The sequence below is a fragment of the Sinocyclocheilus anshuiensis genome, unplaced genomic scaffold (genome assembly GCF_001515605.1).
Source record: "Sinocyclocheilus anshuiensis isolate Anshui unplaced genomic scaffold, SAMN03320099.WGS_v1.1 scaffold682, whole genome shotgun sequence".
Classification (NCBI taxonomy): domain Eukaryota; kingdom Metazoa; phylum Chordata; class Actinopteri; order Cypriniformes; family Cyprinidae; genus Sinocyclocheilus; species Sinocyclocheilus anshuiensis.
This window is the reverse complement of record NW_015547682.1, coordinates 548777-571129: the sequence shown is the minus strand read 5'-3', so window position 1 is coordinate 571129 and position 22353 is coordinate 548777. Positions and strand designations below refer to the sequence as shown.

The 22353-nt window shown below is 37.6% G+C and overlaps 2 protein-coding genes across 5 annotated transcripts in view; both read right to left on the bottom strand.

The window, feature by feature from the left end:
* The window catches only part of fam210b (family with sequence similarity 210 member B), a 7093-nt gene extending 2124 nt beyond the window's left edge, over positions 1-4969 (bottom strand). Inside the window, exons 1-3 of one of the 4 annotated variants that reach the window (XM_016505660.1) lie at positions 4624-4963; positions 4460-4593; positions 1379-1548 (exon numbers count right to left, since the gene is read on the bottom strand). In XM_016505660.1, the coding sequence (XP_016361146.1) occupies positions 1379-1548; positions 4460-4593; positions 4624-4849 (530 nt within the window). In that variant the 5' untranslated portion in view covers positions 4850-4963. Of the gene's footprint in view, positions 1-1378; positions 1549-4459 lie in introns of all 4 variants that reach the window. The other 3 variants (XM_016505657.1, XM_016505659.1, XM_016505658.1) reach the window with 3 other exon arrangements.
* Positions 4970-13408: 8439 nt separating this feature from the next.
* ppp1r16b (protein phosphatase 1, regulatory subunit 16B) overlaps positions 13409-22353 on the bottom strand; it is a 55995-nt gene continuing 47050 nt past the window's right edge. The window contains exons 5-11 of the mRNA XM_016505631.1: positions 21083-21186; positions 20119-20243; positions 18423-18548; positions 17156-17231; positions 16151-16280; positions 13549-13687; positions 13409-13432 (exon numbers count right to left, since the gene is read on the bottom strand). Of these exons, the coding sequence (XP_016361117.1) occupies positions 13409-13432; positions 13549-13687; positions 16151-16280; positions 17156-17231; positions 18423-18548; positions 20119-20243; positions 21083-21186 (724 nt within the window). The remainder of the gene's footprint in view (positions 13433-13548; positions 13688-16150; positions 16281-17155; positions 17232-18422; positions 18549-20118; positions 20244-21082; positions 21187-22353) is intronic.

Below are 22353 nucleotides of genomic sequence, written 5' to 3'. Positions count from 1 at the left end.
GTGGATGTGAAGTGATGTGATGGTGGATGTGACTGTGGATGTGAAGTGAAGTGAAGTGAAGTGAAGTGATGTGATTGTGAAGTGAACATGTGTTGGTGGATGTGACTGTGGATGTGAAGTGATGTGATGGTGGATGTGATGTGATGTGAAGTGATGTGATTGTGGATGTGAAGTGATGTGATGGTGGATGTGAAGTGATGTGATTGTGAAGTGATGTGATTGTGAAGTGAAGTGAAGTGAAGTGAAGTGATTGTGAAGTGAAGTGATGTGATTGTGGTTGTGATTGTGATGTGATTGTGGATGTGATTGTGAAGTGAAGATGTGATTGTGGATGTGATTGTGGTTTTTTTTCACACTTAATTAAACGTGAAATTTGGTCATGGGGAAAAATTTAAATAGTATTTTAGAATTAGCCAATATAAGTCTATCACTAATTTTCAACCCACAAGTGGTTTATTGCTTTTATAAAAATGACAGAAAAGAGCAAGACACCAAGGTTATTAAAGTTAACTAAAATGAGAGTAAAAGTAAAACCATAAAAACAAAAACATTTTCATTACTTGAAAAAAAATGATTGTTAACAGAAACAAAATAAATTTTAAAAAACTGTTTCAGCTATTTGCAAAGGCAACACTTTTTATTTTAATTCAGTTTAACTTGATGTCCTTAGATATCTGAAACTAAAACTAAAATAAAATTAAATAAAAACTGTATAGACATATACAATTCTACAAAACTACTCAGTTTAACTAAAATTAAAATTAAAATAGAAAAATAAAAACAGAACATTTTTAACAAAAACTATAATAGTCTTCCAATGATACTAAAATAACACTGGCTCAAATAAAATAATAATTACATTAATAATAAGCATTGCAATAATTATTTACGTAACAGGTTATTAACTAAACCGTAGTTGATTTACAGCTTTGGTACATTAGTGCAGAAGCGGACTAGTTATAGTTGACTATTCCAACAAAACATAACATGAATGTTTTACTTTTTTTTTACTTTATTTTTGTAATTGATTCTTAAGAAAATAGTTATGTAGTATTAAAAAAATAAATAGGAAAAAATAAAACAATGGAACAAGTGGTATACATTGAATTTGCATAGATATATACACTATATGGACAAAAGTATTGGGACACCACCTCCTAATGAACAGGTTTGATTACTTTAGTAATTTCCATGAGTACAAATCTTAATGTTAAAGCATATAATGATATTCTAGGGAATTGTGTGCTTCACATTTTATAGCAACAGTTTGGACAGGACCCTTTTCTATTCTAACATGACGCTGCCTCTGTATACTTTTGTCCATATAGTGTATTTGATTACATAGAGTTGACTGTTTTGTTAAACAAATGAATCAGACCTGGATATGGCGAGGTAGAACATTCCCAGAGAAATGAGCGAGATTCCGATGTGGAAGGAGACGCCGACGGCGCCGTACTCCTTAAACACCTTCCTGAGCTGCTGCGTCTTACTGGGCTTCTCATCCGACCTCTGACCTTCAGCGCCGGACACAGACGACACCTGATCCTGCTGAGACACGAAAGATTTCATCAGACTACAGAGATTCAGTGCGATCAGGAGAAAGCGGCCCACGAGCCTCAGCATCATCAGGCCTGTGAAAGCTGAAAAGACCTCACTGGGAGGGGCTTAACAGACCACAACCAATCAGAATGCAGGACCTCTGGAGTGACTCCCTCAAGAGCCAATGAGTGCAGTGCTGCTGTGAGCAGAGTGAGTGAGTGAGTGAGGATTCACATAAGTGAGTGAGTGTGTGAGAGTGAGTGCGAGAGTGAGTGAGTGTGAGTGAGTGAATGTGAGAGTGAGAGTGTGAGAGTGAATGAGTGTGAGAGAGTGAGAGAGTGAGTGAGTGACTGTGTGTGTGTGTGTGTGTGAGAGAGTGAGTGAGAGACTGTGTGTGTGTGTGTGTGTGAGAGAGTGAGTGAGAGACTGTGTGTGTGTGTGTGTGTGAGAGAGTGAGTGAGAGACTGTGTGTGTGTGTGTGTGTGAGAGAGTGAGTGAGAGACTGTGTGTGTGTGTGTGTGTGAGAGAGTGAGTGAGAGACTGTGTGTGTGTGTGTGTGTGAGAGAGTGAGTGAGAGACTGTGTGTGTGTGTGTGTGTGAGAGAGTGAGTGAGAGACTGTGTGTGTGTGTGTGTGTGAGAGAGTGAGTGAGAGACTGTGTGTGTGTGTGTGTGTGAGAGAGTGAGTGAGAGACTGTGTGTGTGTGTGTGTGTGAGAGAGTGAGTGAGAGACTGTGTGTGTGTGTGTGTGTGAGAGAGTGAGTGAGAGACTGTGTGTGTGTGTGTGTGTGAGAGAGTGAGTGAGAGACTGTGTGTGTGTGTGTGTGTGAGAGAGTGAGTGAGAGACTGTGTGTGTGTGTGTGTGTGAGAGAGTGAGTGAGAGACTGTGTGTGTGTGTGTGTGTGAGAGAGTGAGTGAGAGACTGTGTGTGTGTGTGTGTGTGAGAGAGTGAGTGAGAGACTGTGTGTGTGTGTGTGTGTGAGAGAGTGAGTGAGAGACTGTGTGTGTGTGTGTGTGTGAGAGAGTGAGTGAGAGACTGTGTGTGTGTGTGTGTGTGAGAGAGTGAGTGAGAGACTGTGTGTGTGTGTGTGTGTGAGAGAGTGAGTGAGAGACTGTGTGTGTGTGTGTGTGTGTGTGTGTGTGTGCGTGTGTGTAAAATACTAAATTAACTATTATCTTTTAAAATTGTATTTTGACAGTTTGACTGAGTAACTGATGCAGAATCCCAGCAAATCGGATGAACCTGAAAGTTACATTTTTTTTTATATGGCTTACAATAAATGGCATATGAATATTTACATATTTAATTACCTATAAATTAATTGAAAATATGTTTTAACAAATGTCTCAATTAACCTATAGTTTTTAATGAAAGCAAAGATGGCTGAAATGTGCATCTAATTCATGCAAATACTGAATAATAACCTCATCAATTACCATAAATATTAAATTAAAAAATAACATTATTTTAACAACATGCTACTCTGGGTGACCCATCTCACCCCAAAGGTTTTAATTTTATCTTTTATTTTTAAAAAAGGATCATTTTTACTTCACAAATGTAAAAACAATAAAATCCCTCATTAACAAACAGACACAAAAACTATGACATTAAACACAATAAAACATCATAGATCAATTAGACAATTAGATCAGTTAACCTCAAAACTCTTTTGACTATATCTCATGAATGCTGATATTCAGATGAAACGGCAAAATTAATTAATATATAATCTAATGATTGCTACATAATCAATAAAATTATATATACACATACATACTTATATACATATAACCTAGCAGAAAATGTTATATTTAGCATCTTTTTTTATTGCTGTTGTATGCTTGTTTTTGTAATATTGTACGTGTATAATGCTTTGGCAACATTGTATGTAAACAATCAAGCCAATAAAGTTATTTACAACTGAAAATTAAATTGAGAACAAAACAGCTAGAAACTCGTTGTTGAGGAATGTTTGTTTTTGGACAAAGACGTGATAAACCTTCAGAAAGGCTGAAGTCAAACGGACTCTTTATATGAAGTTTGCGAAAGTTTGCAACCCTGCCTTGGGAACCAGATTTGTGTGTGCAATAAACAGTACACTCAAAATGAATTGTATATGAAATTAAATAGAATTCATGAAGCTAAAGTCAAAGGAAGGAAGCAGATGACGTGTGAAGGTCGTGTGTGACCCTTGACCAGGAAACAAACACTGACTAACCCAACAGCTCTAGCTGACCCCAACAAACACAACCAACAGTCAAAGACTAGTGTTATTAAACTAGAGCTTTACTCACACCATCCACTAGAACAAACACACATGCACACACACACAGAGAGAAAGCAGAAGAGCAGTGTCAGCTGGAATGATCTGCATTCTAGTTTGACAGAACAGTGAAAGTGAAAGATGATTAACTACTAGATCAGCTGCTGAAGTAGAACTAGACAAACCAGTCAATGCAAACACGATGATCCGTCTGACACGATAACCCTGATGATAACAACAGCACAGCATTACCACAGCAGCCCAGAATACCATGCTATTCAATCCTCTACCAAATAACTCACAAATACAGCAATGCATGCGTGCAGAAATACACGGCCTCAGCGCTCCAAACAGCGCTCAGCAGAACAGAGAGTTTGTAGTAACCTCGAGGAAGAGTTTCTGTATCCAGACTGAGGAAGTCAAATCACAACAATATAAGCATTGAGAAGAAACGAGCTCGAGTGTAAACACATGATGCAACCCGTTGAATGAAGAACGCTCGGAACGAAACAAAGTGTGCTTGACTCTGCAAGCGTTCCGCACACCATACAACACGTTCAAGAGCCCGCTGCATCCACCTGTCAGTGCTGGAGATGTTAATAAACAACAAACAAGCAGCAACAGTTCCATCAGAACTCCAGAAGAGTTGACGTACCGTTTGCGTAATGCTAGCGGCGCGTTCGTCTTGCGTTTTCTCGGGCGTCGTGGATGATCGTCTCGACTGGATCGCGACAGGAGCTGAAGAACGAAACGATTCGAGTTCACTGAGTTTAAGAACGTTCCGATCGCCGCTCCTCGCGTCGCTGTATTGGCGAACGTTCAAAGCGAACGCCGCCATTCGCGCGTGAGCAACGAGATCCGGCGGCGATCCGAACGGAGTCTCGTGCAAACGGGAACGGAATAGAACGGTTTTGCTTGCCGTTAATCTCCGGTAAACACGAGAGCAGCGGTAGTTACGCAACGAGCGGCTCGCGTCAAGTAACGTTACTTGCAGACGCTGCAGTAATAAAGCCGCTCCAGAAGCGTTCCTCCGACAGCGAAACATCGCTCCGACACACACAGACGGGAATAACGCTACATATGATACGAGCGTGAGCGTGACGAGCCTCAGCTGATCGGTGATCAGTCCGCGAAGACCCGCCTCCCTCCGTTCAAAACACCCTCGCGCGCACTGAGAGCGTTCTGAACGCAGTCGAGAGTTGCATCACCTGCGAGCAGCAGCAGGTGCAAGACACTGTTGTATTGTAACTATGGGCTCCGTTGACGAGAGTGATGTAGAAGCTTACACTGGTGATGCATCTGAGAGAAAACGGATTTCTATGTCAATTATCATTTTCAGCAGTAAGAAAACACGTGTTTTAAAGCTTGTTGTTTTGTAGAACATCACAGTTATATATGTGACCCTGGAGCACAAAACCAGTCATAAGGGTCCGTTTTTTTAAATTGAGATTTATGCATCATCTGAAAGCTGAATAAATAGGCTTTCCATTGATGTGTGGTTTGAATAGGACAATATTTATTTGAAAATCTGGGTGCAAAAAAATCTAAATATTAAGAAAATCATCTTTAAAGTTGTCCAAATGAAGTTCTTAGCAATGCATATTACTAATCAAAAATTAAGTTTTGATATATTTACAGTAGGACATTTACAAAATATCTTCATGGAACATAATCTTTACTTCACATCCTAATGATTTTTGGCATAAAAGAGAAATGTATCATATTGACCCATACAATGTATTGTTGGCTATTGCTACAAATATACCCCAGCGACTTAAGACTGCTTTTGTGCTGCAGAGACACATGTGATATGAGAACAGTAGCGCCTGTAGAAAGGGAGCACGTGTTATTTAAGAAAAATGTAATTATATGTTCAGAAAAAAACATAAATTATTCTCAAGCATAGTCAGTGGGGTAAAACGCCCCGGGGGGCAATTATTGTAGTTATTCTGTTCTGAACATCAAATCCTTTGTTTTTCCATCAAATGCATTCTAACTAGTTGGTTGAATAAAAATATTTGGGCTTTATGTTTAAAATTACCTAAAGTTAGCATCAGTTAGCTAGTTAGCTAGTCAGCATTAGCTAACAACATTTTTCAAATAGGCTATTCTGATTTTATACTTTTAAGTTTTCTGAACACATTTAACTTTTGTTTCACAGAAAAAAATGACAGTCCTTAAGGGGGGTGTTTTCCCCCAATCTACCCAAGTCTTGTTTAATGAGCAGTGTTGGGGAGTAACTGGTTACATGTAACAGAATTACATAATTTAATTTGAAAATAAATGGGTAACACTTTATTTTAAGGTGTCCTTGTTACACGTTACATATACTTACTATTATAAATGATGCATTATAATTACATGCAAGTAACCCTAACTATATAGTAAGTAAATTAATGTAACGTACATGCATAGCTATTAAATTATTTCTTGTTATGATTTTAAATCTGTTAAGGTTAACACTGCCTGGTGTAAATGTTCTAAAACATTCGAAATTTAGAAAAGTAATCTGTTACATTAACAAAGTAATTGAAATAGTTACACTACTTGTTACATTGTAAACAGGGTAACTTGTAATCTGCAACATTTCCGAAGTAACCTTCCCAATAATGACACTGAAGAGCTGTGTAATCTGAGCAGTCTGTAAACTGTCTTTTGCTCTTGAGATGCGTTTGTAAAACAATCTCTGTCTCTGTCTAATCGCTCCGGCAGATTGCTCAGGAATGAAACTGACCCCTGCGGGACTGATGTGAGCTCAGGGCCAGCATCAGTGAAGCTGCAGTGTGTATTATGAGCAGTGCACTGTAGTCATTTGCTGCTTGTAATTCTGCGTCATACTTGCGTCCACAGGATGTGGTGAAACTTTCCTCCCTCATTTAAATAGTACGGTTTGCACATCTGTGACACTTCACCCGCTGACTGAAGCTGAAGGACAGACTGAGAGATGCACACACACCTGATGAGATCCGTGCATCACGCATGCATCAGACTGATGATCTCTGATCAGTGGAGAGACACAGCCAGTGTTTGTTTTAGTGATAGCTGTGTTTGTTTGGTCAGAGCAGAAACTGAGTCAGCGCATCATCAGCACATGATACACATATGATCATGCGTCACTCCCAAATATTCTGACGTTTGTTCCTCATTCAAATCAATTTGTTTGAAATCATCGTCATGTGTCTGGATGCATTTGAATTTATTTCCTTCCTTCAAAAGTAAGAATCCTCTTAAAAACCTTGTTTTTAAATTAGCCTATACCTGCCTGGTTAAATAAAGGTATAACAATTATTGTTGCTGTTGTTGATTATGTTGTTGTTGTTGCCCATATGGCAAAAATATGTGGCCAAAATATATTTGAAATATATGCTAAATATATGTTGCAAACAGGAAAGCTCAATGAAATAAATATGAAATAGAAAATATATTTAGTTTCAACCTTCATATTCCAAAATGTATTTCTGGGGCAAGAAAATGCATTTTCTTGGACTGAAATATATAGAGGTAAAAAAAAAAATTTTATATGCTTAAAATATATTTTCAAAAATATATAAAAATGTTTTTTTTTTAATGTATTTTAAATGTGCAAATATATTTTATATCAAAATATATTTGTAGAAATTATATGTACAGAAATATATTTTTTGAAATATGTTTTAACAAATATATTTTTGGCCATTTGTATATTTTGAAATATATATGTATGTACACATATATATATATATATATATATATATTGTATATAAAAAAAATTTCTGTATGGGTGTTAATTTATTATTATTCCAAATTTCTTTATTATCTGTCAGTACAATATACTACTTTTCAAAATTTGGGGTCAGTAAGATTTTTTTATATTTTTTGAAAAAAAGTCTCTTACTCACCAAAGCTGCATTTATTTGATAAAACAAATACAATAAAATAGTGAAATGTTATAGAAGTTAAAACAGCTGTTTTCTATGTGAATATCTGTTAAACTGTAATGTATTTCTGTGATGCGCAGCTGTATTTTCAGCATCATTACTCCAGTCTTCAGTGTCACATGATCTTCAGAAATCATTCTAATATGCCGATTTGCTGCTCGAGAAACATTTCTGATTATTATCAATGTTGAAAACAGTTGTGCTGCACAATATTTTTGTGGGTACTGTGATGCATTTTATTTTTCAGGATTCACAGATGAATAGAAAGCTCATAAAAACAGCATTTATTCGAAACCTACTGTAACATTATAAATGTATTGTTTTAGTTGTCTCTCAGCATCAGATTCTCCATCAGCACAAACACAATCATCAGAGTCACTGAAGGCCTTTGATCAAAGCACAACATCTTCTGCGTTAAACTCCTGCTGGAAACGACGTGTGTTTGATGGAGCAATGCTGACAGATAATAATTCAAAATGTGTCTTTTAATAAAAAACAGTAAGCTGAAAATCCTTCCTGTATTGTTATGAATGTCTTGCACAAGCTTGAACATAAAGCTCTGTTGGGCAATCAAACAAACCCCAACTCTTACACTTGTTGAGCAATAAAAACCCATCAGACCACAATCATCACATTTCACAAGCAGATCGGTGCATTATAACATTATAGGTAGTTCTTTACAATAAGATACATAAATATGAATGTATTCATATCTGAGCTAATACTTCAACATGCATCTGCCACATTCGGTTTGATTTAGTTTGTTCAAAACACTATCAAACATTGCTGTTGAAGCGTTAGTTGAGATGTCAGCACATGATGATTGATGTTCCTCATTGTGAATATTATTATCTGTTTTCATGGATTTAGCAGAAGCTTTTATCCACAGAATAAACAAAGAGCTCAGACTCACTGAATGAATGAATGCTCAAAGTTTTAGGCGTTTCTTGAACATTGTGAGGGACTCGTCTGCTCGGGTGGAGTTCAGGAGATTATTCCACCATCGAGGCTCAACAAAAGACGAGAATCAACGACTGGAAACGGCCGGATGGAGTCACACCCTCGACTCAGAGCTGCTTCATGAGATAGAGAAGCTTTAGAAAGGCCAGTCGCTGCAGTTTATTCACTATCTGAGAGAAAAAAACACACAGAGAATCACACAGTGACCGCCAGAAGTGTGTGTTTTTGAGTCTATGTGTGTGAGAGTGTGTTTTTGAGTCTGTGTGTGTTTTTGAGTGTGTGTGTGTGTGTGTGTGTGTGTATAAGTGTGTGTAACATCCTCCTCCACATTCACTCAAGCTGTGCCTTTGTTTATCTGTTTAGTAACTAATGTTTCCTACTGAGAGTCATTCTCCTCTGCTATTTGAATCTACAAGACAAGCGGTTCATTAAAAACCCCAAAAGAAAACAGAGCGTTGTTTTTCTGCTCTAGAGTTTGAGCCTGTGCTTGACCTGCATCATCTATATTCACAGAAACACGCCAAGAGAACAGAGAATAAACCAGTATTAATAAACCAATATTATAAGATATCAAATTCTATATACTGCGATTCAAAAGTTTGGATTAATAAAAAGTTCAAAAGAACAGCATTTATTCAAAGCAGAAATCTTTTCTAACAATATTTTTTACTACTAACAACAATCTTTACTATCACTTTTTATCAAGTTAACACACCCTTGCTAAATAAAAGCATTGATTTCTTTCAAAAAAAAAAGAGAAAGAAACAAACAAATTACTGACCCCAAACTTTTGGACGGTAGTGCACAGAATTTTACTACAAGATTTTGATATAAGATTTCTGTTTGAAATAAATGCTGTTCTTTTAAACTTGTTATTAAAATAAGCAGCACAACTGTGTTCAACATTGATAATAATCAGAAATGTTTCTTGAGCAGCAAATCAGTATATTAGAATGATTTCTGAAGATCATGTGACACTGAAGACTGGAGTAATGATGCTGAAAATACAGCTGCGCATCACAGAAATAAATTACAGTTTAACAGAGATTCACAGAGAAAACAGCTGATTTAAATTGTAATAATATTTCACAATATTTTAGATTTTTCTGTATTTTTTATCAAATAATTGCATGAGCAGAAGATACTTTAAAAACATAACACATTTTCATGATAATTAATCCCCTTTATGCAATGAAATTGTTTTATTCTGCAAGTAACATGTCATATTTTAGCATTATATATATTAAATATAAATGTAATTTAGAATTTAAAACCAGGATCACAGAGCAGGAATAAAGACACTCCATATACGTGTGTGTGTGTGTGTGTGTGTATATTTTTTTCCCCATAAGCCTATTTCAGGACTAACAAGATTATTTTTTTTTTTCACATTATTCTCATGATAATTAATTATCTGAATGCAATTTTGTTTTATTCTATAAGGAAATTATGTCTGGATCATATGTCATATTTTAGCATTTTTTAAAAAGTAAAGTTAATTTTCATATTATATATATATATATACAGTAGTCAGCATTTGAAGTGGATCTAAAATGTTCATCAAAGTTGTCTTAAGACAAGAACGCATTTTGGTTTTAGGTTTTAGGACAACTTTGATGGAAGGTTTTGATCCACTTCAAATGTTGACTGCTGTATATACTGTATGTATACTCAGTTGTAAGTGACTTCAGATAAAAGCATCTGCTAAATGAATAAATGTAGATATAAATGTAAATGTAAAGTTTGAAATCAGGCTGACCGAGCAGGAACAAGACTTCAGCTGATGGAAACAGACTGAATCAGTATTGACAGTGAGCACATGTTTCTGTGTTTTCCTCCTCATCGGTCGTTCACTGCTGACTCACTGTAGCTGATCATTAGCCAGCAGACTCTAAACACGCTGATGACTCAATAATCACTTCCTTTAACATCAGTCTGTGCTTTTCACAAACAACCCCAGAGATCCGTGCAGCGATGGATTGATCACAGACTTCATTTAGCACTGATGACAGAAAAGGTTTAGAAACGGATCAAAATATACAATTTATTGAAAATATGTTAATACAGTGATCAGTATATTCCAGTAAATTATAAAATCAGTAGTTGTGATGCTCTTTTCCCTTCACGTTCCTCAGTAGAAATGGAAGCCGAACTCCTCATATGTGAACTCTATTCATATTTCAGTTTCAGAATACCGTGCATGTCTGTAATCACTCCTTTCATCATCTGAAGAAAACGCATTCCAAGCATTATTTACATTCTTTCCCGCCTCTGACGCATGAATGCAGCGAGTGCTGAGGAGTGGGCGGGGCTACGGGAGTGGCACTGGAACCTCATTGGCCGTTTCTGACGTCCATCACTCTGGAAGACTTTGGCACCCGAGAGCAGAGCGTCACAATCGAGCGGATCCAACTAAATAAATGAACCCTTCATAGGGAGCAGTATATGAAGGGTTCTGATCAACACTTCCTTCATATAAACACATCTGGGTCATATTTCACATCAAAAGAACTAAAAAATGTGACCCTGGAGCACAAAACCAGTCATAAGGGTCAGTTTTTTTAAATTGATATTTATGCAATACCCCAGCGACTTAACACTGCTTTTGTGCTGCAGGGCCACAAATTATTTTTATTTTTTTTGCACTGTGACATTTTCATAACAGTAAGCGTTTCACAAAATCTCACAAAAAAATGTCTGTAACATGACTATAATGGAAAAAATTAATTTATGTTATTTAAATTATTTAGCATTTATGCATCATGTTAGTATTTACTGCACTGCTGATTTAAATGAAATTACCGTTATTTTTCCTGCAGCTTTTTTTTTTGTTGAACTGTCATGAAAATAATGTCACGATGCAAAAAATATCACCGGCTATTATGTTCTTGTGATTTGAGTTTGAAATGTGAGTTCAAATACTTCATCTGGTCATTATAACACTGTCATAGAAAAATACTGACTCGTTTGTGCTCCGTCCGTCACTTCATCTCTCTGGAATACAATAAATAATCTTATAGAAGAGTGGCTCTATGCACATATACAAATAAATACTGTACATTACACAGCTGGAAGGAATCGTCTGTTGTTCGATCTGCTGCTGGAAGTGAAATAGAGAAGCATAAGTCACACACTTAACCTGGGAAGCCTGAAGGAGATCATTCCTTCCGCTTTGAGAAGTTCCCAGTTCAGAGAGGGCTCATCCCAAACACCTCTTCAGACTTCCAGGTCTGGAATGAGAAATAAAAGCACCGATGGGTTTCAGCCAATCAGACGCTCGGGATCCTGCGATTGGCTCAATAGGAAGCATTCCATAGTTCCTAGAACGTTAGTTCCATAGTTCATAGTTCCTATGGAAAGCTTCCTCCGGTGCGAAAGCACCTTAAAGGATTAGTCCACTTCCAGAATAAAAATGTCCTGATCATTTACTCACACCCGTGTCATCCAAGATGTTCAAGTTTTGTAAAGTCATTGACTTTTGTGTAAACACTGGATCCGCTTACGTCATGCCTGATCTTTCCAACATCAGCTAATAAAGACACGCATCGCAGAGCTAACGCTAGCTGAACATTTGTGGTTAAAAAGTGTATAAATATAATTGTTTTTCAGAAAATTACTGATCGTTTGGCTAGATAAGACTCTTATTCCTCGGCCGGGGTCGTGTAGAGCTCTTTGAAGCTGCATTGAAACTGCATTTTTAACCTTGGACAACTTTAAAGATGATTTTCTCAATATTTTGATTTTTTTGCACCCTCAGATTCCATATTTTCAACCAAATATTGTCCTATTCTAACAAAACATACATCAATGGAAAGCTTGATGCATAAATGATGCATAAATCTCAATTTCGAAAAATGGACCCTTATGACTGTTTTTGTGGTCCAGGGTCACATATATTCATTTGTGTTTGAAGATGAAAAAGTCTTATGGGCTTGGAATGACACAAGGGTGAGTAAATGATGAGAGAATGATCTTTTTGGTTTGAACCATCTCTTTAAAGCAGCACTATGTAACTTTTTCTGTTTTCAAAATTTGCAAAATGTATATAATGAGCGAGTACATCATGAATTCATCTTCCAAACCGCGTTTTTGTCTTATTCCGAATCACTACAGTACACTTCTAATAAGTACTTATATTTGGACTATTGTAGCCTGGTCACCGCTGTGGAGGAACACATACCTGCGTGAATCGCCAGAGACATAAACTTAGAGAACTAGCTCCGGTCGGAATGTTCTTCAGCGGGATATGTGCAGTTCTGTTTATTAACCGCTAGAGCGCCAAAAGTTACATAGTGCTGCTTTAAAGGGGTCACCAGATGCTAAATTCACTTTTACATGCTGTTTGAACATTAATGTGTGTTGGCAGTGTGTAGACACAGCCTCCCTATAATAATAAAAATTCACCCGTGTCAGCAGAGCTCATTAGCATTTAAAGAGACATGCACCAAATCGGCTCGCTGTGAACAGAGCTGTTTTTGACAGGGTAAAAAGGGTGTTTTTTACACTACCATTGAGAAATTTTAACCAAAGTATGTTATAGACTTTCATTAAGACCCTAAAGAATCATAGCGACCTGTGGAAAATGTGCATCCGATGACTACACACATATATTATGTAAACAAAAACTTTTATTTTGGATGTGATTAATCGCGATTAATCGTTTGACAGCATTAATAATAATAATAATAATAATAATAATATATGACTGGGTTCCAAAAAAAAGACTTTTAATGGGCCGCACAAGGGTGAAGCTAAAGAAATTAATTTAAACAAAAAATATTACTGTTGCTAATAATAATAATAAAAGTGTACTAAAGTGCGTGTCTAATGAGAACGAGCTCTGAGTTTGGTTTGTGAGTGAACTCACCGAGTGGCTGTTTTCCTGATCAGACTCTCGCTCTCGCTCCTCTTCTTCTCGTCCTCCTCTCCACACGATGGCTTCGGTCTGATACTCCTTTCTGCAGAGATTGTTTCTGTCGGACAGACTGGCCCTCCGCACCACTTTCCTGCACACAGAGAGAAGAAACGAGTGTGAGAACTACTGAGGAGTCAATGAGAGTGACACCACAGAAGAACACACACCAGTTTAAAACTGATTTATAAACCAAACGATTGCATTCTTTGGAAATGGAGCAGTTTTTGTTCGTTGATGTGTTTGTGAAGCTCCAGCAGGAGGCTTCCGAATCACTACAGTACACTTCTAATAAGTACTTATATTTGGACTATTGTAGCCTGGTCACCGCTGTGGAGGAACACATACCTGCGTGAATCGCCAGAGACATAAACTTAGAGAACTAGCTCCGGTCGGAATGTTCTTCAGCGGGATATGTGCAGTTCTGTTTATTAACCGCTAGAGCGCCAAAAGTTACATAGTGCTGCTTTAAAGGGGTCACCAGATGCTAAATTCACTTTTACATGCTGTTTGAACATTAATGTGTGTTGGCAGTGTGTAGACACAGCCTCCCTATAATAATAAAAATTCACCCGTGTCAGCAGAGCTCATTAGCATTTAAAGAGACATGCACCAAATCGGCTCGCTGTGAACAGAGCTGTTTTTGACAGGGTAAAAAGGGTGTTTTTTACACTACCATTGAGAAATTTTAACCAAAGTATGTTATAGACTTTCATTAAGACCCTAAAGAATCATAGCGACCTGTGGAAAATGTGCATCCGATGACCCCTTTAATGAAATATGTAATATGTGGTCCAGAACATATTGATTATGATATCAAATAAAACATCTCAGATTTGACATGAAGAAACTACTGTAAATTGCACTGTACTTTGTTGTGTAATAAAATGCTGATATAAAAAAAAGATATGTATTATGCAACAATAATTTAAGTTGTGAAAATATTAATAAAAAATAAAGGTTAATGGGTTGAATTTTTTTTGTGCAAAAAAGATTACTGTTGCTACTATGCATACATATAAAAATTATGAGTGTTATTAATATTCATAATATTAATAGAATTGTGGCAATAATATGATATTCAAGTTGACTGGGTTCATACCCGTGATTGAAAGAATAAATGGACTGTATTAATATGAAAAAATCTAAGATATTACTTTTGCTAAAATGCTAGTATTTAAAATTAATTATTAAATAATATATATATATATATATATATATTATTTAATGTTGCATGTTTGGTGTTTGTATAGGTTTTGTGTGCATGTGTGCAAGTTATTTGGGCTGCCTATATTGGCCATGACACAGGTTCAATAAAGGTTAGATTTTTACATTTAATAATAATAATAATAATAATACCTAGAAGCCATATTACATTTTTACCATGGTATTGAGGTGCTATATTTGTGGTTTTAACTGTGATTATAATGATCTAAATGTATGCTACTATGGAAGACCAATGGATAAAAAAAAAGATTGCTATCATAGTGTGTGAGTGTGTGTGTGTGTGTGTGTGTGTGTGTGTGAGAGTGAGTGAGTGTGAGTGAGTGAGTGAGTGTGTGTGTGCCTATTTGACCATATTTTGAGGACAAATTTGTTCCCAGAGGTGGATGCTGAAAATTCAGCTTTGAAATCACAGGAATAAATTATTAAAAAACACCTTAAACAGTCAGAATAATTAAATGTCACCATATAAAAATGAGATTGCTACCATTTTTACAGATATTACTGATTTTGATAATGAACATAAATCTACATCTGCATCTTATCTCAAGCTACTATTAAATGTGTATTTCTAAGAGACAAAAAAAAATGTTATATTAATATTATCAGGCAACACAAACCTGTTTGCAAAATTCTGCCTTTAAACTTAAAAGAAATAAAAAATTTGACATTTATCGTGATAATTATCGACCGATATGGGGAAAATTACCGTGATAATTTTAATCGTGACATCGTGATAATTTTTTTAGCCATATCGCCCAGCCCTAATAATAATAATAATAATAATAATAATAATTAGTGCTGTCACAGAGTGAGTGAGTGAGTGTGTGTGTGCCTATTTGACCATATTTTGAGGACAAATTTGTTCCCAGAGGTGGATGCTGAAAATTCAGCTTTGAAATCACAGGAATAAATTACATTTTAAAATATATTCAAATAGAAAGCAGTTATTTTAAATAGTAAAACTATTTCACAATATTTCTGCTTTTGCTGTATTTTGGATCAAATAAATGCAGGCTTGGTGAGCAGGAGAATTCTTTAAAAAACAATAAAAATCTTACTGTTCAAAAACTTTTGACTGGTAGTGTATGATGAAAACAATACAATTCTATGCAATGTCACCAGTTAACTGACGAAACATAAGCATGTGCAGTGATCATCAACGGCCAGCAGGTGTCATATACAGTACGTTTGTGTGTGTGTGTGTGTGTGTGTGTGTGTGTGTGATATCTATAGTAGCTGGAGAAAGCTATCAGTTAGCATCATGTGAGTGAGTGTGTGTGTGTGTGTGTGTGTGTGTGTGTGTGTGTGTGCGTGTGCGCGTGTGATGTACCCGCGGCTCCCCGTGCTGCTGGTCCGGCGGCACAGTGACGTCTTGTGCTTCAGCTGTGATTTCATGATGATGTCGTGTTTGTGCTTCAACTCCAGCAGATGATTCCTGAACTCCTCATCCTCACACAGATCTGCACACACACACACACATAATTAATGCTCCTGGGTTTTAGTGTGTTTACTGAGGTGTATTCATTTATTTGTCCTATAGAGACCGAGCGACACGAGTCATAAGATGAAAACACGCTTTTAGATTACTTTTTGATTACTTTTCTAAATTTCTAATGTTTTCAACAGTTAATCATTTTCAAACAGGCCGGGTTAACCTTACAGTAGTACAGTACTCAACACTGATTACTGTCAGACTTTCAGAATCCTTCATCACTTGAATTAAGATTATAATGTTTCAATTTTAAAGGAGACATTGAATGCAAAATTCACTTTTACATGGTGTTTGGATATAAATGTATCTTAGCAGTGTGTGGACACAACCACCCTACAATGATTAAAAAATCACTCCTTTTTTTTAATCCCCCAAAAACATAAACAGTCTCAATTATCAAGCCATTTTTTTAGCAGTGTGATGTCATATTGCTCAGGCTCTGCCTAAACATAGTCATATAGGAAATAAGAGTTATCGAATAAGCATGTTCCAAACTCCTGAAACATTGGTGTTTCATATTTTAAAGCAGTTAATGCAATTTATGAAAGAAAGTTTGTGTGAAAAAAATTAAGATGTAACCTCATTTGTAATTCTTAACATTTTCATAAGTAACTGTGATTTAATTACACATATCAGTAACTGTAACTGATTACAATGACTTTTATTTTGTAATTAAATTACGTAATTCTGTTACATATAACTAGTTACTTCCCCAACACTGGTAAAGATTTTAAGCTAATCTACTCAAATCAACATGTCCATGCATATATGGATGTGCTGCGGATGATGTTCAGTCAGGTGTTTTTATCGTTATTAGAGTCTCATCAGGTTCATTCTTTGTACCTATGGGTGTCTCCTCCATGTACGTCTTGGCGTTTAGATTGGCACCATGAGAAACCAGCAGCTCGGCCACATGGACCTGCAGGAGGAATTTTTATCATTCATTAGTGTTACTTCTAGCAGAATTCATTAGCATTATTATTAGAGAGTTATGAGTCTGATGCGTCGAGTCTATCATGCGTGTGCTTGTGTATATTGACTATGTGTGGTGTGTGTGTGTGCACATGCATGTGTGTGTATGTGTGTGTGTGTGCATGCATGCGTGTGTATGTTGACTGTGTGTTTGTTTGTGTGTGTTTGTGTGTGTGTATGCATGCATGCGTGTGTATATTGACTGTGTGTGTGCGCGCGTATATGTTGACTGTATGTGTGTATGTGTGTGTGTGTGTGTGTGTGCGCATGCATGCGTGTGTATGTGTTTGTGTGCATGCATGCGTGTGTATGTTGACTGTGTGTGTGTTTGTGTGCATGTGTGTGTATGTTGACTGTGTGTGCATGCATGCGTGTATATCGACTATGTGTGGTGTGTTTGTGTGCATGCATGCGTGTGTATGTTGACTGTGTGTGCGTGCGTGTGCGTGTGTGTGTGTGTATGTGTGTGTGTGTGTGCATGCATGCGTGTGTATGTTGACTGTGTGTGCGTGCGTGTGCGTGTGTGTGTGTGTGTGCATGCATGCGTGTGTATGTTGACTGTGTGTGCGTGCGTGTGCGTGTGTGTGTGTGTGTGCATGCATGCGTGTGTATGTTGACTGTGTGTGCGTGCGTGTGCGTGTGTGTGTGTGTGTGCATGCATGCGTGTGTATGTTGACTGTGTGTGCGTGCGTGTGCGTGTGTGTGTGTGTGTGCATGCATGCGTGTGTATGTTGACTGTGTGTGCGTGCGTGTGCGTGTGTGTGTGTGTGTGCATGCATGCGTGTGTATGTTGACTGTGTGTGCGTGCGTGTGCGTGTGTGTGTGTGTGTGCGCGTTTTTGTGAGAAATGAGGACATAAATTTGTATAATGACAAAGGTATGACATAGGTATTACAAGGAGAAGGTGACTTTTCAGGACATTACCCCATGTCCCCACTTTTCAAAACGCTTATAAATCACACAGAATGGAGTGTATTGAAAATCTGAAATAGCACAAAGTTTCCTGTGAGGGGGAGGTTTAGGGGTAGGGTTGGTGTAGGGCAATAGAATATACGGTCTGTACAGTATAAAAACCATTACGCCTATGGGATGTCCCCACTTTTCACAAAAACAAACCTGTGTGTGTGTGTGTGTGTACCTGTCCCCAGCATGCCGCAGCGTGTAACGGTGTCCACCCGTCAGAATCCCTCATGTCTGTTCTGGCTCCTCCCTCCAACAGCATCTCTGCAGCCTGTGCGTAACCGTTCGCTGCTGTGATGTGCAGCTGAAAACACACACACACCCATAAACATATCATGACCCAAATGAGAACTCACAGATACAGGAGTGTTTACACAATAATAAGAATTAGACATGCAACGTTAACTACTGCAGATGGAAACTTTATCATCCATCAGGACCAGCACTGAAACACACATCAGTCTGACTCTGGGCGGATCCATCTCCATGAGGCCGATCACTAGACTAAAGCAAACAGGAGCGGGACGTGTCTGATGAAAACATCAGCTTAGCATGTTGTGATGTTCATTCTGAAAGTCTCCAGTTCATCTCATTTGTTTGCTTTCATTCAGCAGCTTCAGCATCATCATAAATACATGAGCACTCAGCGCGTCACAGGATGCATTATGTGACACTGATACAAAGCTCCAGTAAAAGCGTCTCGTATCTGAATGATGAACAGACAGCAGAGCTGTGAATCAGTGCTGCTGCATTAACCCTGATCACACTCACGCTGGAAAACTCAGAAAACAAGAAAAGGCTGCTGCTGTGAATAAGAATCTAGTTCTTCAGTCATTTACAGAACATAATCAACCTCTCCAAAAACACTAACAACTCAACACTCACTTCAGCTCCACACACAGCTGTTACAACCATCAGCAACACTTTTATTCTGATCTGAAGATTGCAACTATAAGCCATGAAGATATTTTAATATTTTAAACATTAACATCATGATTGTCTGTAAAGCTGCTTTGAAAACTATGTGAATCGTGAAAAGCTCTATATGAATAAACTCAATGTTATTACACCAAAAAGTATCAATTAGATTCACAGGAGAAATGTATAGGAATTATTTCAACTCTAACTATATAAATAAATAGGCAACATTTTAGTCCCATTAGTTAATGCATTAACATAATTAACATAATGCACTAACTGCAACAATAAGCAATGCAAGTATTTTAAATGCTGAAATGAGCATTTAATAAAATTTAATGTTCATCATGCAAAGAGAATATATGTGAAAAAGAGGGAATCACTCGCTGCTTGACTGAAATGCTTTTGTAGTTTTAATAATCAATTTATTTTTAATGAACACACTTACTGTAAGTGATTTTTACATTGTACTATTTGATTTTCTTACTTGAATGCTTATGATTAGATGTAAAATGAAAAAAGTAGGTAATACACTTCTTTCTTATATTTGTTTATTTTTTGCATCGGTTCTCATTTATAACAACAAGCATAAAATAAAAAATAGCTATATTGTGATTAATAATCTAGTAATGATTATTAAGATAAAAGATGTAATGTTGCTCGGTGATTTTGCTTTGGAACATTCAGAAAACTTTAAATCAGTTTGTCTCTAAATTGACTTTGCTGACACCATCGACCCGATTTCAACAAATCATACATCATTTTGAAGGTCTTTTAATAGAGAATGTTAAAAATAACAATAACTCATTTTTGAAAATTTGCTCATTGTGACTCATTTTGCCAGCACTGGACACATATCTGTGTGAGGGTGTGTGTGTGTGTGCGTGTGCGTGTGTGTGTGTGCGTGTGAGAGTGTGTGCGTGTGTGTGTGTATAAGTGTGTGTGTGTATACGCACCAGCGTGGCCCCCTGGGAGTCGTGTTGATTGACGTCGGCTCCGTCCTGCAGAAGGTTCTGAATATCTCCCAGCATCCTCCTCTCCACCGCTGCCCTCATCTCATTGATCATCTCCTGCGTGATGCCTGTCATACACACAATGATTGGTCAATACAGCTGTCAATCAAACAGAGAGTGGGAAGAGCTGATCTGATTCAGACTGTGATTGGCTGAAGCCGTGAGGCACAGATAATAGCACATCATCAAACACTGGGAAATAAATGATTGCAATGAAGCTGAAACATCCAGTGTTGGGGGTAACACATTACAAGTAATGCAAGTTATGTAATCAGATTACTTTTATCAAGTAACTAGTAAAGCAATGCATTACTTTTAAATTTACAAGAAAATATCGGAGTTATTTTTTCAAATAAGTTACGCGAGTAACTTTGCTTTCCCATTTATTTTCTGACATTTCTCCTGTCCTCGTGTTGAGAGAAATCGGGAGTAAGTGCAGAACTAAGTGCAGTAACTAAGTAATGCAATTAGTTACTTTTTTTAATGGAGTAACACAATAATGTAATGCATTACTTTTAAAATTAACAGTGAAATGTGACGAGAAGAACATTCAAATAACGTCAAGATGAATAAATCTTCATCTTTCAGTAAACTACATTTGTTCAGTGACTCAGAACTCACTGTTAGACTGACTGCTGGCTGATGAATTTTAATGTTGTTTCTATTTTGTTCAGTGTTTGTCATAAATCGCAGTAAGAATCAGAATGGAGAAATCTAATCTTTCCAAATCTCATCTCGTCGTTCAGTGATGAGAACTGCTACTTGAATGCTAAAATCTGCACTATGAAGCACACCGTTCTCGCCCTAATTCTGATTCCTAATCTTCTAAAACAAACTCGTATAATAAAGCAAACGTCTGATGACATCAGCACAGTCGTCCTCAGTGATTGGAGGATCTGAGGTTCACCTCGGTTGGCCATGGCGGTCTCGATGATGTCGAGCGTGGGGTCGTCCTCACAGAGGTCATAGGGCATGTTACCATCTGAGTTCACTGCTAAGAGATCAGCACCGCTGCGGAGAGACCAGATCATGCTGAGATACTTCCTGAGATAAAAATATATACACTAATATATACACTACCGTTCAAAGTTTTTTTTTTTTTTTGAAAGAAATTAATACTTTTATTCATCAAGGATGCATTAAAGTGACAGTTAAGACATTTATAATGTTACAAAAGATCCTATTTCAAATAAATGCTGTTCTTTTGAACTTTTTGTTCATCTGTGAATCCTGAAAAATAAAATGATTCACCATTTCCACAAAAATATGAAGCACAGACTCACACACACACACTTTCATATACACAGACTCACACATATAGACTCTCACTCAGATTCTCTCATACAGACACAGACTCACACACACACTCACACACGCAGACTCTCTCACACACACAGACTCTTACATACAGACACAGACTCACACACACACACACACGCAGACTCTCTCACACACACAGACTCTTACATACAGACACAGACTCACACACACACACACACACGCACACACACACACACGCACACACACACACACGCACACACACACACACGCACACACACACACACGCACACACACACACACGCACACACACACACACGCACACACACACACACGCACACACACACACACGCACACACACACACACGCACACACACACACACGCACACACACACACACGCACACACACACACACGCACACACACACACACGCACACACACACACACGCACACACACACACACGCACACACACACACACGCACACACACACACACACACTCACACACGCAGACTCTCTCACACACACACACACACACACACACACACACATGCAGACTCTCTCACACACAAAGACTCACACACACAAAGACACACACACACACGGACTCTCACACACACGGACTCACACACACACACACACTCTCTCACACACACACAGACTCACACACAAACTCTTACATACAGACACAGACTCACACACAAACAGACTCTCACACACACACACACACACACACACACACACACACACACGCAGACTCTCTCACACACACAGATTCACACACACAGACTCGCACACACTCACCCAAACAGACTCTCACATACAGATGCAGACTCATACACACAGACTCACAGACACACACACGCAGACTCTCACACACACAGATTCACACACACACAGA